Source organism: Pteropus medius, unplaced genomic scaffold (genome assembly GCF_902729225.1).
Source record: "Pteropus medius unplaced genomic scaffold, Ma_sr-lr_union100, whole genome shotgun sequence".
Lineage (NCBI taxonomy): Eukaryota > Metazoa > Chordata > Mammalia > Chiroptera > Pteropodidae > Pteropus > Pteropus medius.
The window spans coordinates 4010875-4025066 of NW_024354911.1; the positions used below are offsets into that span (position 1 = coordinate 4010875).

Here is a 14192-nt window from a genome sequence, read left to right on the forward strand (position 1 = left end):
AGATAGAAGAGGAGGGAACACTTTCCTTCGTCCATGAGGCCAGTATAACACTGATACCAAAACTAAATTAAAAAATACACCAAGAGACAACTACAGACCAATATCCCTTATGAACAGAGACACAACAATCTTCAACAAATTCTCAAGGGAGATGAGTACTTTTCCTTGTTTTTTAAACAAAGCAGTGCCAGTCAGGCTTCCCTGTGGCTTCTTTTCCTGAAAGGGGGATTTCTCCTGGGCCATGCTCTCATGAGAGTTTCCCTTTCCCTTTCGGCATTCTGGTTGTGTGCAGTGTCAGGTTGGCTCCCTCCATCCCGGGGGGCGGAGGGGTTCCCCCACCCCACTACCACTTCCAGGTTTCCGGTATTAAGCTTTTCTTCAGGGAAGTGCCAGCTTCCCTTCTAGTTTGCCACTCGGGTTCAGTTTTCTGGTCCTCTGGAATTCTCTTTCTTTCTTTTGATCAAACCATTTAAAAGTATTTCTGGCTAAAAGTAATTTAGCCAGATCTGAAATTTCTCTGCTTTTCAGATCTAGCACAGGAAGTGCTAGAAGAAATTCCACTTTCTTTCTCTGGTGAAAGCCCACCATTCTCAGTGTTACTTCCTCTGTGACCCCCAGACTCTGCAGTCGGGGTTGGAAGTTCCTTTCTTGCTTTGCCAGATCATTTTGTCAGATGTCTTAGCACTTTTCATGCTGGATGGTAATTTCTGTCTGTTAAGGGTCTATATTCTCCTCTAGACTGAACAGATCAACACAGGCTGCCTTACTCGTTGTACACTCTCAGTGCCTGGCACACAGTAGGCCCTCAGGAATATTTTTGAAACCATGAATGATTTGTAGTTTCTTGGGTGAGGAAAATCTTTTTCTGACTGGCCCCAAATACTCCTCTGACCCCACCTTCCCGCACCGAGATCTCTTTAGTTTCAGTTCCAGCCAGTTTCCCTTCTGTGTGTTAGTCTAGAATGTTCATCACCTGGTTCTCCTGCTGTTTCCTAGGCAACTCTGTCTATAGGAGCCTGATCCATCATTTTGCCTTCAAGAATGGATCCCAGCTCTTCCTGCTCTCTTTCAGAAAGCTGCCCAGAATTCTCTGTGAGGCCTGGTTTTGAGTTTATGAAAAGAACCCACCTTATTCTTCACTCACTAGGCCTCTCCCTCACCTGTAGTAGCTGGCCAACCATATCCAGCTTGACTGGGTGCAGAATTGCCTTTTCAGTGTCCCATGGATTTGGGGAGGATAGTGACAGTGCTATCCAATGGCAGGAGGTTGAACTGAACAGTCCTAAAGGCCCCCGGCTCAGTACTGCAGGATGGTTCTCTTCAAGGTGATGTGTTGATGGTCGTGTGAAGCTGGCAGCTTCCCAGCTCTGCAGTGGCTTCCCCCCGCTCCAGATGGATAGCCTCACGTTAATTCCTAGACTCAGCTCAGCCTCATCTCCTCTGCAAAACCTGAATATATGCTCCCAGGAAGACTTTGTCAAATCCCCCCAGCATGGGGCCATGGTGACTTCAAGTTCATGTTCCTTACCAGGCAAGTTCATTAGTGAACACCTACAGTGTCCTAGGCACTGGGATGGAGAATCGAAAACCAAGCCTATTTGTTTTCCTTCAGGAGTTTGCATGTATTGAAAGAGACAGAAATACAAACAAGAGCAATCAGGGGACTGGATGAATAGGCTGGGTCTTTAAAGATGAGCAGAAATTTACCAGGCAGACAAAGCCAGCAGTGAGGGTAGGGGGTGGGGAGAGAATTGAGGCAAAGGGCATAGAACAGAGGTCAGATGTCACACCTTATTCTTCAGGTCCAAATGACTCTCTATTGCTAGGGCCAAACTTGGGCGAGGGGAAGATTAAGTGGCAAATAAAAGCACAGAGGCAGACAGGGCCACATGAGACTCCATTCTTCAGGGCAGGTGACAGGGGAACCATTGCACGATGTTGAGCAGGGTGGAGAGGTTGGATTGGAGTTAGAAAAATCACTTCCACAGTCTTGTGAGGCTGAGGTGGTGGAGTCAAGGAGGAGTTGGCTCAATGGACGACGAAGAGGAGCCACTTTGGGGGTCAGAGCTGCAGGATTTGCTGAGCCATGTGCTGTGGTGTCGAGGGAAGCCTTTAGAATGGCTCCTAGATTGCTCCTTTGGGAGACCAGGTCCATAGAAAGTAGACCCATTAACAAAGGGTGGGCACTCAGCTATATATACCTACGACAGGGTGACGATGCTTTGCTCCAGGACACTGAGATGGAGGGTGTGGACATGTACAATGATTGCAACCCAGACATCCCCTGAGGTAAGTTAGCCTCTTAAAATCTGGATAAGATTTTGAGAATCTCAATCTCATTGGAATTCACATTTTTTGACTTATAAAAGGTCTCCCCTTTGCCTCCTGGATTTCTATGGATTCTCAAGTTTAGATTCTTTTGGTCACTTCTGGCTCTGAGTGAACTCATTCCATTTATGGTCACCCTCGCCATGCCAGACTCGTGGTCTGTCCATCAACAGGTTGGTCCCGTTGCCCCTTTCATAATTGAGGAGAAGCCAGTCACTCGTGCAAGGCTTTGTGCGTATGGCTGACTTTACACAAGATGTAGGGAGTTGGAGGGGGTTACGTCAGAGAGGTGCAAAGAGCGAACAGCATCAGATTGCCTCTCAGATCTTCTCATTTTAAAAAGTCCTTTGGGGCACCTCAAGGACGGCCGTTTCACTGCGGGTACCTTTCCATCTAGCCCTTCATTCTCTCAACACCTTGTTGATCATACCTGCTGCCAGTGCTATGTTCCCACCCCCAATTATTTCAGGAAGTTTCAAATTCTTCTTAGGCTCTATTGCAGCAAGAGTTCCCTCCAACCCTATCTGAGCTCAGCCCTAGGCCCATCTTTCATTCCCGAAACCATCAAAACCAGATTTAGATGAACATCACCCACTCTGTTTAGAGGGTAATTGTAATTTTAAATATCATTTTTTCAATATTGTTGTTTTAAAGATTATAAAAAATGAAAATTATTTTTCTGTTACTGTCTGCCATCTCTGCTTCCAGCCCCCTGGTAAACTTCGTTCTTTCATAGCTAGAAACTCAAGGTGAAGAGTTGGGCAACTGCTGTCTGGGGTCCCTTTGTGTGGGTAGGGCTGGCCCCTCACGGCTCCTTGCTTCTCTAGCCCCTGCCCGTGCCCTTTCCCCATCAATCTGATGGCTGTTCATGGCTATTCTTCAGTATCTCCTGATGAGAATATGCCCCTGACAGGGAGGTGGCTAAAATGAAGAGGGGCTGATGGACTGGGGAGAGAGGGTGTTTCTTCTCCACAAAGAGCGTCGTTCATAATTTTCATCCTAAACCCATTCTGAAGGACATCCTTGCCCTAGTTCCCAGCACTTGATACTGGCACCGGTATCATTTATAACTCTGCCAGACAGATCTTTCTTTCAGGTTCATCCCAGGACACCATGGCTGTGGGAAGGGAAGGGTTCCAGCACCAGTAACGCTAGGGACCTATTGGGATCTCTTCGAGGGTGAGTGGTGTGGGTAGGGGGGGAATGCCTTCCTGTGTGCTCCATCCAGGCCATGAGTCCTCCCATCTGTCCATCCATCCAGGAGACAACCTTTGCTGTTGTCAGAAAATGCCTGCCCCTGGCATTTGGCACTCAGGGAGGGGTGAGAAATTATGTCCCCACCACGTTCTAGTCCAGGGCCAAAAGACCCAAACACACAAATCACTGTAAAATGTGCCAAGAGCGCCATCAGATGCAGAAGAGGGCCAGCACGGTGGGGTCTGGCCGTTAGAACAGGAGTGGTGGTAGTGGAGAGTGCGTTCTAGATGCAAAGACTACAAGTGTTTCACAAGCAGCTCTCCGTGACTAAGATACTGGGTGCACAACGTGGCATGAGCCTGGACTTGGAGGCTGTGGCAGACTACCAGAGACTTTAGCGCTGGTAGTTCCGATTCCATCCAGAGGCCCATGGGGCACCATTAATGGGAATGATGGGACTTGGGTTTCATAAAGTACACTCGGCAGCAAAGCAGATAAGTCCTGGGGCCAAGGGGAGCAGTTAGTAAGGACACCGGGCTCCACATCCAGCCCTCACCCTGTTGCAAGTTCATAGAGAGCAAGCCTATGGCTGTTGTGTTTGTTCATCACTATTCGGAGACCTGAGAAATCTTAATGTTATGGACTGAATGTTCGTGTCTCCCCAAATTTATGTTGAACTCTAATCCCCAATGTGATGATATACGAGGGTGGGGCTTTTGGGAGGTGATGAGGTCGACGGTGGTGGAGTCCTCATGAATGGTATCAGTGCCCTTATAAAAAAGATCCCAGAGAGCTCTTCCTTCTGCCACGTGAGGACACAGCAAGAAGACATCTATGAATCTATGAACCAGGGAGCAGGCCCTTACCAGATACCAGATCTGCCGGTACCCTGAGCTTGGACTTTCCAGCCTCCAGAATTATGAGAAAGAAATGTCTGTGGTTCAAGCCCCTCAGTCCATGGTTATAGCAGCCTGAACATTGTCAGGTGAGGCAGGCTGGGACAGGCAGGGTTCCTTGGAAACACCTGCTCCAGGTGTCACACGCCATGAGACACAGGATTGGGAATGAGCGGGAAGGCCCAGGCCTGGCGTGGGTGCCGTCTGTGCGCCAACAGAAGGAGCTGCTGCCACGGCAGGGACCTGGCCTTCGCATCATTCAGGAGTGGCTGTACTTTTCTGCTGAGCTCACTTGGCTCTGACAGGCACCACCTTTGATTCCTCAGACTTCTTGGTCCCTGAAGGGCAGCAATGGTGGGACAGCGCTGGGGATGACTCATCTTTGGACCTAGTGGATGACCAGACCTCCACTTGTAGTCTGGCTCACTGGCCACACCTCCCTGGTGACCCTCTGAGCTCCTGTCTTTCTGGTTGTGAGGATGACGGTGAGGTCACTTTGAGGCTGGGAAACAGGGTCCCCAAGTTCTGCGTTCTTAAGGGAAAAGGAAAATAACTCTTTGACCAGACAGTGTTTGATTGGATTAAAAAAAGTGTATTGGATTTCCAATACTAAATAAAAACATGAAAATGTTTTTTAAAAAGCCATAGAGTTTACAGCATCAACTACAGAAAAGGCCAAACAAGTGTGTACAGCAGCTCGTCCCCAGCAGCCCTCCAGGCCCCTCCAGCAGGCAACAAGGCAGTGACACATTTGTTCCAAATCCCCCTGAAGGAAGCTGCTGAGCAGCCGCTCAACTAGGACGTTACAAGACACGCGATGGTTTCATTTCAAAAATCACAGGACATGTAAGAAAATGTATTAAATTGTGAAAAGGTGCAATACAGAATAGCTTTCCTTTTTCTTAATTTAAAAAAATCCCCAACTTTGAGCAGTTATTTTATTTAAAAATAGGCCCCCCACCCGCCCCAGCTCTGTGGCAGTGTCCAGGTACCAAGGCCCTGAGGTAACAGAAGTGTCAGGGTTTGCGGGAGGGAATGCCCTGAATACCGAGCATGTTTCTTTGGGCGAAAGGTAAGACAGCTTCTGGGGAATCTAGCCCTCCTGGTGTCCAGGGTGCTCGGAGTGCTCTTTTCAAGATCAGTTTGAGTGCGCTGGCTTTCCAGAACCCCGCCTGGCACTGTCCTCTGTGACCAGCCAGCATGGCAGCTGGAGTTCCAGCACTGCGCTGTTCATTGCCCCAGAATAATAAATACAAAGCGTTCATCGTCTAGAAAAGCAAACGTGTGAGAAGACCTAAAAAGGGGAAAGAACCAATGCACAAAGCCAAGTGGGATGCCCGTGGGGCTGGGCCGTGCTCAGGGCACGTGGGCTGGGGTCCCCATTGCAGACCTCAGCAGCTCACCTCTTCTTGGCTACAGGACCACAGCCCATCGGCCCTCTACGCTGCCTTCCACACGCTCCTCTGGGGATTTGTTGGGGAGTAGAGGAAGATGTCTGAGGGTCAGTCCTGTATTTTTTCATAATAAGAGTCTTCGCATTAAAAAGAAAAACACCCCAGCTTCTTACTTTTCTAAGAAAAAGAAGACAAGAACTATTTGCAAAGGCAAAGGCTTCTGTGTGTGGCCAGGCCACTCAGTCTACCTCAGAAACCTCCCGCCGCCCTGTTCGAACCAGCGGCATGGCTGAGCTGCTTGGATAGAGGAAGGGGGCAGCTGCCTCCCGTGTCCCTCTCTGCTCTTTCCCCTGCTACTTAAAGAACAATGTTCAGAAAGAAGCGGGGAGCCTCATGGGTACTGCAGCCCCTGCCTGCCTCAAACGTGGAGGTGAGAGCTGGACTGGCTGAGGACAGGAACTGGAGAGAAGCAAGGAGTCCTAAGTGGAAACAAAGTTCCTTCCTTAACTTTCAACTTCCCCAAAGGGAACACACGACAACAGCAGGAAAGGGTCTCTGTCGTTTTCTCTGGTTTCCCAGGAATGGGGTGTCAAGCTCTCGCCCTGTTCCGCATCATTCCTGCAAGTGGAAAGATGGCACCTGACCGCTCAGCATGGACATTCTTATCAGGACCTGACCAAGACATCAGGGCAGCTAACTCCTCGAACCCACCTATTGCACAGAAAAAATTTTAAACTAGATCCAAATGAAACTCCAGTTGCAACTTAATGACAATAGAGATGGACATGCCAGGAAAGTACAATAAAGTAGATGCTTCCATTCTCTGCAGGCTTCTGGAAGAAAGTACAATGACTGAAACATTCACAGGACCTCAGCAGCCCCTCCATTTCCTATTCCCAACCCCCCAGCCCACCCCCACCCAAATACTGAAACTGCACAGAAGCAACAAACAAGTCTTTTCAATGTTACATATCATTCAAATAGATCTGTAATCTCACAGTGATGAGAGGAGAAAGTCAGGCCTTTAATAATTATAATAAAAAAATAATAAAAAAGCTTACAAACAGCAATGCAACATTTCCTCCCCCCTCAAAGTGATGAGTTAACAGCTGGTAGAAGATGCAATGACTCAGAATTAAAAAATAAAAACAAAAACAAAAAACAAGCCAACCGCTGGAACAACCCACACTGTCATGACTTTCCATACATAATTCAAACAAGTAGTCAAATGCCAACCACTTGTGGAGAACACCACGGACTTCCTTGGTTTTGATAGTATTTTTCTTCTGAAGGCAAAATAAAATAGGACACAAATAAAATTGTACATAAATGCCGATGTCTATACTCCATAAAGGCGATGCAGTCGCAGCACGAAGACACAGCCTGACCACAAAGTGAAATGTAGGTTGCACTCCTTGCCTCTTCCCTGGACACGAAATTTTGGCCCATGGTGCCCAGTCCTGCAGGGTATCAGCAGGCAAAGGGAAGCTGCCTTGACAAGGGCTTCTTCCAGGCTGACCAGGAGAAGGCAGGTGGCCATGCCTGGAACCAGCCCCGCGTGGGGGCCTGGCTGGTCTGCATGCTCACTCTGTGTTCTCAGTGCTGTCCTCTCGTCCTCTGTACAATTCCTCGTTTTCAAAGCTAAGTCCCAAGACTTCTAGACTCAGGTCTGGAGTCACGTCCTGGTGAAGGTTGTCATGCTGTTGTGATGGCGTTTAGGTCCTTCATCAGTCCTTCCAGGTGGGCCATCTCTTTGGTCAGCTCATCTGGTTCATAGCTCTACAGAAAAGAGAACACTGTTACTGGCTGTGACCCGAGGAGCCGACCAGGAGGAGAGCCCAGAGAGAGTGTCAGTGGTCAGTGGTCATGAAGAATTTTCACTCAAAAGGCTAACCTTATAATCAGCTCCTTGTTCTGCATCTGTAGATATGCTTAGGCTGTAGGACAGGGTGACCTTGAAATTAACTGAAGACTCATCCTCCCTTTTGCTTGTTCTGTCTAAGTAACAAATATAACTGCCTGTAACCCATAGCAACTCCTGCACTTTGTAACTCTTTGTAACTGCCTGCCACCCATAGCAACTCCAGAGCTCTGTAACTTCCTGAGGACAAATTAACCAATCGGCCCATACCAACTAAGCCCTATAAAAGCAAAGTTGCCCCTGAGCTTGGGGCCCAGATCTTCAGAGTGCTAGCTCCTCTGGGACTGCTGGTGTAATAAACCCGAGTTCTCCAACTCTCTGAGTGCTGCTTGGTTTCTCACTGGTCTGATTTTTGCAACATTTCTGCAACAGTCAAACTGCCCTGAGACTGGACTACTGAAATCCTGGCTGGCCCAGAAGAGTCGGAGATTGTAGAAGGTGCCAAGGTCACTATGCTCCCAAGCCAACAATCACTCATTTCTTACACTGCAATGTGGCTCCCCCAGCACACTCTGCCCAGGGTCACAATGACCTCACAGGCCAGAGACCCCACTGCTCGGCCTGTCAAGGTCTCTGTCACAGTCAACACAGTTCGTATGTCCCCTAATCTCTGGGCCCCAAGCTTTCCTCCTCAGAGAGTCCTGTACCTGGAGACAGAGAGGCAGAACACGGAGAGGGAAAGATCAAGGAAAGACCCTGTTAATTTTTGGTCTGACAGCAGCCACTCAAGCACCCTCCCCTCCAGCATCCTGCTCAGAAAAGGTCATGAAGTGGGACTGAGGGGTGAAAGAACATGTGGATGGTTCATACCAAGAAAAGAGGACCAGAAAGAGAGAGGACAGAACTAAAAAGAAGGTGGCAAAGTGGATGGGGGGAAAAAAGTCACTAGCTGGGCTGGTGAAGCAAGCTATTCCAAGATACACCAGAGTGCGTATGAGAGAAAGATCAAACCCTTGGCACAGTTCCCCAGCTCAGAGGAGATGCTTAGTGCATGTCTGCTAAATGAGTGAATCTGCTTCACATCTCTGGGCCAGCACAGAATGTCAGTGCCACCAGAAGCGCAGGCCCTGGGACATGCTCCTAGACATCCTGGCTGAGCTGATGGCCCCGTGAACTTACACTCTCGGAGTCTTCCAGCATCCTTGTGGTCTCCTGCACTTCAGGGGCACTGGGGACCACCACCGGCATAGGAGGCCGGCTCCTTCCTAAAGTCCCGATGGAGGCCGTCTTCACCGCGTGAATGTGGTGGTTCAGAGCTGAGGGGAAAGGGCACCTTCAGGGATGTGACCGAGCCTACTCCCCCCAGACCTCGCAAAGGGACCTATGGTCCAAATGCTGCTTCAGGGTGTGGGAAACACACAGACTCTGCAGTGACCCTACTCTGAAAAGGCAGTGGAACAAGATGGAAGGAGGGACAAAGTGGGGCATCCAAGAGCCAGAGAAAATATTCTTTCTGTTTGGCTTTAAAAGACTAATCTCCTAGTGCGTCTCAAAAGGTAGTGGTCCATGGACCCCTTGTAGGATGTCTGGGAGGTCAAAATTCTTTTCATAATAACACTGAGACATGTTTTGCTTTTACACTTATTGTATAAAATGCTGGAGCCTTAGCACAAATTAAGGGAATGGCAACAAACTGTAAAGTCATTCACTGGCACACACTTGCAATTTAAAAAATAGTTTAAGACCATCCTTAATGAAATGGTAAGAATTATTTCATTAAACCTCAACCCTGACTACACATCTTATAAATATCCTATAACAAAATGGAAATTAGGCATGAAGTACTTCTGTTATACACCAGAGTATGATGGCTAACTTATCTACAGCATATGTGAGAACCTGGGTTGTGAGCTGCAATGTCATGTTTATCAAGGAACACCAATGTTAGTTCGAAGAACTTGACGAACCAGTTATTTGGGCTTGAGCATTTGGCGATATTTTTTTAGAAAACGAGTGAAGAAAGCCAGTCACTTAAAAGAAAAACAAACAATGGACAGTATTTTATTGCCAATGATAAAATTTAAGTTTCAAGTGAAAATTAAAATTTTGAAAACCTTTTATCTGCCACCATGAGCTTGAGAGCCTCCCAATATGTGCAGACTTTGATATTAATGTATGTATTTTAGATATTGTATAATGAAATGCATCAAGATTTGGAGGATCTACATAACTTAGCAAACCAGTATTTTCCAAATTACCAATGTCTTTAATACTGTGTATTTAAAGTACACGATAAATGGATTTTAATGAAAGGAGTATGAATAGTTCATGGGTATGGTTTATTACAAACCAATCTATAAGAAACTATAGCCTGTCAAGTTTTGCTGTAATCTCAAAAAAGAATATCCAGTTATCTGAAAAAGTTATAAAAATACTCTTCCCTTATCCAACTACATATTTGTGAGGCCAGATAATCTTCTTATACTTCAACCAAAACAACATATTACAAAAGACTGAATGCAGAGGCAGGTATGAGACTAGAGCTGCCTTCTATTCAGCCAGACATTAAAGAGATTTGCAAAAATATAAGACAATGTCACTCTTCTCGCTGTATTTTTGTTTTAAAAAAGTTACTTTTCATAAAAAAATATGCTATTAATCTTAACATGATAGAAGTCTTATTATTTTTAACTGAATTAATAAAAGTTTAAAAATTTCTTGGTTTTAATTTCTAATACAGTAAATACTGAAGAAACGCTCTTTTGTGGCCTCGAAAGCTTTTAAGAGTATAAAGGGGTCCTGAGACCAAAGCCTGAAAATATGACTTATTTTGAAACAAACCACCATAAAAATAATAATGTGGAAAAAAGTAAGAGTCAGAGAACTTTTGTTGAGCTGTGTGAATTCTAAGAACTGCCTTCCCTTTTCCAGGGTTCATTTCCCAAGGCTCCTCCATGTTTCGAGCCTGGATTTTACCATCAAGGATTCTGCACCCAAAACACAATTCAAAAAGTCAGGCATTGCTCCCTACCAAATCATTCTCTGGTTTGTATCCATTCCCAAAGGAGGGAAGCCATATCCTCCCAGACAGGGCCAATGACACCCTGCTACTCAATAGCTGGGATAAGCTGGGAGGATATTTGCCTTGTTATTCTTGAAAGAGGTGACTTTTGCCATAAGCCAGGGACAAAGGGTCCCTCCAGCGGTGCTGCTGCCCTCACTCACCTTGCTGGGACAGTAATGGTGTGCTTGGCAGCGCGGGATCATAGGTGGGAGGACCTGGGGGTGGGACTGCCGGCACAGCAAAGCTCTTCAGTGGGTGGGAAGGGCGAACGTGGGCTGTAGGAAGACTCTGGCCTGAATCTTCCTCTTGGGAGCTGGCCAAGTAAGAGGAGCTGGTAGCACCTTCAGGATCCTGGTGATCAGTACAGCATGTTTGAGAAGAGGAGGCTGGCATGGTGTCAGTGCTGGGGGTATTTCGAACGGATTCTATAGCAGGAAAGTCTGAATGTTAGCATTTTTTAAAAACCATTAAACGTATGTGTTTATGTTAAAACACATAAACATCCCAGGGTTCTTACTACTTTGAAGGGCCCCTAAAACCAGCTTAGTAAGTACTTAGGACCAGTACTAGTTAAGGGAACAGGGATTAGCACCACTGTCAAGGCTAAGTAAGAATGGACTCATCTAAAGGAGTTCCAAACAATTTTGTCAACCAGCTGCTGGAATTTTTTCACCTACACAGGTTAAGTGGTCATGATTTTATAGATTTAAAGTTCTCCTTGGTACTTTTTACGGAGCATATATACAGGTTTGTAAGATTATTGTCTATTAAGATATATGAAGAAAATTAAAAATTTCACTCACTGACTGACGGTCTTAGTGACTGGCCTTTCATAGATAACAACATGTCAAGTCACCAAGGCTGGCTGGGTACCTGTAGTACCAGCTCTGCCTGCAAGTCCTGGTGGTGACTGTAGGAGAGGCAAAGCCACAGGCTCTGTCTACCCTCGGGGGAATGTGCACGGCCTCACCAGAGCAACAGCCCCACAACTCAAGTAAGACCTGGACAACCAAACAGCCCAGAAATCTGCAAATAGCTTTAAAATTATGCCAGATGAAGGGCATTTGGGGCCAGAGAAAGAAATAGGGGCAGATCTGCTTGGAGAAAGGGAAGACTAAGGAAGACCACAGTAACAATCTCAAAGGATGTGAAGAGGGGTCAGAATTGTTCTGGAAGGCAGCATGGTGGGGTAGAAAAATCACTGGATTTGGAGTCAGACAGGCCTGGACTCTAATTTTGGCGTACTAGCTGGGTGAACTTGGCAGTCACCGAATCTCTCTGAGTTTCAGTTTCTTCACCTATAAAACAGGGAGAATAACACATAATTCATTGGAGATTAACTGAGAAGATGTATAAAAAGTGCTGAACACAGGGCTTGAATAACTGATAAGGTTCCTTTCTTTGTAAATTACTGAGTGCTTACTCTAAGTCAGGGAGTATGCTAAATGCTTTACATTCATTAGCTCATTCAATCCTCATAGTACTTCAGAAGGTACAGGAAGGACAGGCATTGCCCAAGGATAGAGTGAGAGCAGGTAGAGCAGGAACCTGAATCCCAAGCCCACACTCTGAACCACCACACACTACACTGCCCTTCCATGCCCAGTACCACTGTCCTTAGTTCTACAAGGGCAGAAGTAACACCAAGGCCCAGGGAGACCACGTGTGAGGAAAACAATGTGAGCTGGTGCAGACCGCCATCCACACTGAGGTAAGGCCTGGAGGATACCACCTCAGGGCAACAGGCTGCACCAGGTGGCCTGAAGGAGGGCCTTCCCTGACTCCTAGCATCCTTACCCTTAAAAAGGAAAATAACCATTTAAATAGTCATGCATGAGAAACCTGGAGAAATCTAACCTATTTCCCTGCCTTTGTTGCTGAGGTAGCAATGCATTTGCTTCCCTGTGCTCTCAGGAGACAAGCCATGCCAGTCATGAGTGCTACCCCTTAGCTTTAAGGTCTCAGGTCCCAGGGACCCTCCTCAAGTGCTGAGAGCATGGCTGTGACAACTCTACCAGCCTAGGACACTTCTCATTCTCTCAAGGGGAACACTGAGAATCTCACTTCTTACTCTTGCTGGTCCTGTTCTGTGTGATCTAGGCTGGGTAGAAGCTGGTTAGGGAGGGGCACAGGGACTAGGAGAGAGAAAGCAGACTCCAGCCCGGACCATGTCAGCCTGTTTTGACAGATATGTTAGGTTACTCTGGGCGCACAGGCCTCTTGGCTGCCTCAACTGCCTTAATATGGTGTATAAGCTTCTGAGGGCTACAGAGATGGTGGGAAATGTGAAAAAAATGATAGTGCAGCCTACTCAAGTCAGTGCTGTTCCTTGTTGTACAACTCCAGAGGGCACCAGGCATACTGTATTCTCTGTGAAGGGTATAACCTGAAATTGTGCACCCCCACTGGCCTATGAGGAAAACTGTGCTGCAACAAAAATTTCAGTTAGTAAGGGGCCTGCTTTCTGACTCAACCTCTCAAAGGTGTTTAAGATACACAAAGTTCACACCAGCCAAGGACTTGGAAGAGTGGCAAGTGTTCTTCCTATATCGAGTGATGGTAACAGTAACTACCTAAGGAAAAGACAAGTAAATGCTCTCTAGAGCAGGAACTTAGCTCTCTGGCCACGTTCTGGTCATGCTGAGGCCATATGTACAGGGTTTGTGGCAACACTGAGTTCCAGAGACACGAGAGAATACAGCAGTAAGAGAACTTTCATCACTTCTAGATACATGTTCTACTTTTCAAACCCATCTTCAGTGACTATCACTAGTTTACCTTCTTTTATTCCCTTGGTCATTTAAAGCAAGGTATCCATTAGTAATGCAAATCATTACTTTTTCCTCTCTTTACTTCTGCCTAAGTCCATACAGAATGGAACCTTTACCAACACCTGATGAGGGCTGGGTGGGAACTTCTATGCTTGCCAACCTTCATGTACTCTTAGACCGAGGGGAATAAGAAGGCTAATCTGACCGGGAAGGCTCTGCCATGCACTCAGGCAGGCCTGAATCCTAGTGGTGAGATTCCTTTGCATTACAAATGGAGAAGCAGAGTCAAGACACAAAACTGCTTTCTAAGAGCAGCTTTTGGAAGGCTGCTTTCCAGTCCCTGTTCTTTCTGAGACTGTCAGAGAACTCTGATTCTCCATCCAGCCTCCTGTACACTGTCTTTTCCTAAAGGCAGGACCCCAAACCTGGATTTGGAGGGAGACAGTAGGAAGGTCAATTTCAGACATGAGTTCAAGCAGCATTCTCCAAACCAAGTAAAGATCTGAGAGGAGAAAACTTTGGGAGTTCCTGGGCATCCCTTAATAAAGTTATGATCTTCATTTGATGTTTTGGGTATGTTTATAATTGATCACAATATAAAAGAGCGGGATGTTACTGGTGACCTAAATTTCTAGCATGAAGTTTTGAGGTTCTCTTAAAATGGAATTCACTTGAAATTCT

At 46.6% G+C, this 14192-nt stretch overlaps 1 protein-coding gene across 7 annotated transcripts in view; it reads right to left on the minus strand.

Annotated features, from left to right (window-relative positions):
- Positions 1-6785: 6785 nt before the first annotated feature.
- The window catches only part of NEO1 (neogenin 1), a 222214-nt gene continuing 214807 nt past the window's right edge, over positions 6786-14192 (minus strand). For all 7 annotated transcript variants that reach the window (XM_039856685.1, XM_039856683.1, XM_039856681.1 and 4 more), the window contains 3 exons: positions 10902-11165; positions 8856-8992; positions 6786-7594 (listed from right to left, as the gene is read on the minus strand). In XM_039856685.1, coding sequence (XP_039712619.1) covers positions 7511-7594; positions 8856-8992; positions 10902-11165 — 485 coding nt within the window. In that variant the 3' untranslated portion in view covers positions 6786-7510. The remainder of the gene's footprint in view (positions 7595-8855; positions 8993-10901; positions 11166-14192) is intronic.